Source organism: Camellia sinensis, chromosome 11, assembly GCF_055761805.1.
Source record: "Camellia sinensis isolate YWXY chromosome 11, ASM5576180v1, whole genome shotgun sequence".
Classification (NCBI taxonomy): Eukaryota; Viridiplantae; Streptophyta; class Magnoliopsida; order Ericales; family Theaceae; genus Camellia; species Camellia sinensis.
Window position 1 is genome coordinate 156,765,325 of NC_138971.1, and position 3,672 is coordinate 156,768,996.

A 3,672-nucleotide genomic window follows, 5' to 3' on the forward strand; every position below is an offset into this window, starting at 1 on the left:
GATTTGTAGTTATTTTGCACTTTCTATATGAACATTGTTCTTAATTAATGTAGTTGAATTTCAGTTGTGGGGTTCATCCACTGTTATGTAGGTTTATCATTGATTGGTCATATTGTGTGTCTGATGGCTTTGTAATTAATTTGTTCTATGATAAGTAAATGGTAAAAACAAAAATCATCCATATCACTCTAGCCATATTTCAATGATTTAGAGCCTATATGACATATCCACTTGTTGAGATTGTTGTTGCTTTATGCTTTATGTATAGAAATATATAATTATCTTTTCTTTACATCTAATGTTCAATTATACGTATCCACCAAAAAAATGTTCAATTATGCTTTATAGTTGGGCAAAATGGACGCTACAAAAAAGCAATTGACCAAACCAAGTACCGCAACTAAGAAGGTAACGAACTATGAGAAACAAAGAATGAAGAATATTAATAAAAACCGTGAGAGAATGAACGCTCTAGGAGTGAAGAATATAACAACTTGTTTGAAGGCTACGGTTCAACATAAGAAATTGAGGAAGGAAAAACAAATACCAATTGAGGAAAATGAAGATGATTATCGACCGTCAGAGGCTGAAGATGGCAGTGACACTGAAACCTATGATTTGTTTGAGCATGAGGTACTATACATTTATGCATTGTGAAATATATTCTTTCTTGTTACTTTCAATTCATACACACATAGACATGTATATCTTTGTACATATATTCATATTTTATTATGTTATTCAGCTGTTAGAGATACCATCGAGAGCTCGTTCACAATCTCATCATGAGGCATTGACCCACGCATTAGAAGAGGGGGATACCTCTTCACGTCCTGAGGTGACTAGCAATCCGCCACCACCTCTTAATGTGGAGCCTCAACTTGAGGTGACTGCTGGTAATACTATTGATAAGACACACTCTTTATTTACATTGATTTGAGATCTTAATTAAATTTGTTCACATACTATTTCAATATTATGGCTTCACAATATCAGTTGCTAAGCGTGCTCGTGGCCCGACTCGAGGCAAAGAGGTTCAAGGCCTTGTTGATAAAGATGGAAAGCTTAGCGTGCCTATCCCTCCAGAATTTCGTGCACCGGTAGGGGACTATGCCTCAAAACTAGCCTCAAAGATTGGTGTAGAAGTGCGAACTCGTTTACCAAATCCAAGTGTTCGTAGGTGGAAGTATGTTGATACCTCCGTTAAGGAGGCGATGTTTCAACGCTTGAATGTAAGTTCGTTGTCTACTTATAGGAGATTTTACTCATTTTTATAATAGGTTAGAAATCTTAATTATTTATTGTAATTATTTTATTTTTTATAAGAATTATCTATGACTTATCTATTTTTTGCAGGATCAATTTGATTTACAAGGAGACCCTGTTGATATAGAGAAGGCAATGAACACAAAATTTGGTCGGAGATTGAGTAACCATACCTATAGGCTGCACAAACAATTCATGGAGCTGAAAGAGGCTAAAGGGGAGGAGTATGTAAGAAGCCACCTACGAAAGAATGTCGATCCTACCAAGTGGATAGATCTTATTGATAAAAAGTGGAACACTAAAGAATTTCTGGTAACATTTTCATCTTTTTTATTATATTAGCGAAGAAAGAATTTGATTAGAATAGGGAGAGATTCTAAAACAACTAGAAAGAACACAATCAATTTGCTGTGAAATTCCATATGTATTCTTTTCCCTTTATCTTCTAGGCATGTAAGTGGAACATAATAAAAACCAAATAAGTGGAAAAATGAGAAAGGGAAACTATTAAACATGGATTGGAAGGCTCGCATAATAGGAGATTAATTTATGGTTCCTTAAAGTGCATCTTTCACATCATAGAACAAAGAACTAAGATTTCAGTTTCTATGATTGTATTAATTTTCTGTTTGTTCTTGGGTTTGGTCTGAAGTTTCATGATAATGGTAAGCAACTAGCTAAGTAACTAATATAGGGTATTGAGACAGAACTTTAGATTTGATAGAGTTGCGGAAGAAAGAAAGGGTTATGAGTTTGGTATCAGTAATTGTTCCATATCTTGTGAAATGTAAATGGATTTTTTCACAATCTATCTTGCCCATGCTTATATGCCCCCTATTTGTGAACGGTGTAAATTACTCGTTTTTCTTTTTTCATCCAGAAAAACCATCTTATGATGAAATCTCAACAAGTTCTCTAATCTATTTTTCACAGAATTGAATGAAACTAGTGAATAATTTGAAATATCTTTTAAGTTGAAATGATATATAGGAAAATGATAGAGAGGAACAATGCAATTTCTTTATTATCAACCATTAAATTTGTTTTACTAGTGATACATTTCATTGTTATATTGGTTCATTATTCCTTACAGGAACAATCAAAAGCCAACATATTTGTCTTACTAATGATACATTTCATTGTTATATTGGTCATTCTTCCTTATAGGAACAATCAAAGGCCAACATCGCGAACAGAGAAAGGATGTATACAAAACATAGGTGTGGTTCTAGGTCAATCCCTGTTAGAGTAGAAAAACTGGTACGTATCCTTGCACTTTCAGAATTATATTAGATTCTTAGCTTTATTTATTGAATATTTGGTCTATCGAATTAAGCACGAGAAAAGAAGATGCTACCTGATCTGGCAGAGTTGTACAAGAAAACTCATTATAATGAGAAAACACATGAGTGGATCTCATCTCAAGCTCAGTGTAATTATGTGAGTATATATTGCAATTTTTATTAACAAAATTTTAGAATACTATTTGTTATAATCTTATTTAATTTTCTAATAATTATTTAATTTTTTTTATATTTGATAAGAAAATATGATACAGACACAGGCTGATCACCTCTCACAGCCAGGATCAACCCCTTTGACTGCAGAAGAGCTATCAATCAAAGTCCTAAAGCCAAGGTCTGGCTATGTGAAAGGACTTGGCGTGAGACCTTCATCCTCTATTAGGAGACCCGCTACTATATATGCTGAAACAAATGATTATGTGAAGCGCCTTGAGATGCAAATAGAGACACAAAAGGAACAAATACAAATGCAGAACAATAAAATAGAAGATCTTGAAGAGGGTAAGAAGAAGCAAGGGGAGATAATGGCTGATGTTGTCAACTTTTTGAGGACCAAAGGATTCACTGGACACTTTGGAAGTGGAGGGGACTCATTCACAAGTGGACATACTTCTTGGTAAAGTATATTAACTTTAATATAACAAATTTTATAAAAGAATACATGTTTGAAGAATTAGGAAGTAATGGAAACATGCATATGACATCCAATTTGTACAGGTGCACATGATGTATAAATTGTGAATTAGTCTAAAAAATATATTTTTTTCTCTATACTTAAAGCTTGAAAAAAGGCTGTCGAAATGCTAAATTATCACACAATTATAGATTTGTACAAGAACCAATAGAAACACCTTAGGAGGGACCAATATAAGTTGTATGAACTTACGGCACATTAATGGGATGCACCATTTGTGAATTAGCCTTAAAATTAATTTTTTGTTCTCATAATCTAAAAAAAAAGTCTGTTACAGGGATAAATTGTATAATTGATCTAATTGTAAATTGATGAGTTACTAATGTTTTTAATCTTTTGTATAATTGATTAATTACTAAAACTTTTAATTTATTTTTTTGCAGATTGGATTGGGGTGGCATTTTTGAT

The 3,672-nt window shown here is 33.0% G+C and overlaps 1 protein-coding gene across 1 annotated transcript; it reads left to right on the forward strand.

The window, feature by feature from the left end:
* Positions 1-849: 849 nt before the first annotated feature.
* Positions 850-2,592, forward strand: LOC145803313 (uncharacterized). The gene is made up of 3 exons (XM_082896591.1): positions 850-1,232; positions 1,357-1,578; positions 2,434-2,592. Exons 1-3 carry the CDS (start codon positions 1,215-1,217, stop codon positions 2,557-2,559), a joined length of 366 nt encoding a protein of 121 aa, XP_082752717.1. The 5' UTR covers positions 850-1,214; the 3' UTR covers positions 2,560-2,592.
* The last annotated feature ends 1,080 nt before the right edge of the window (positions 2,593-3,672 follow it).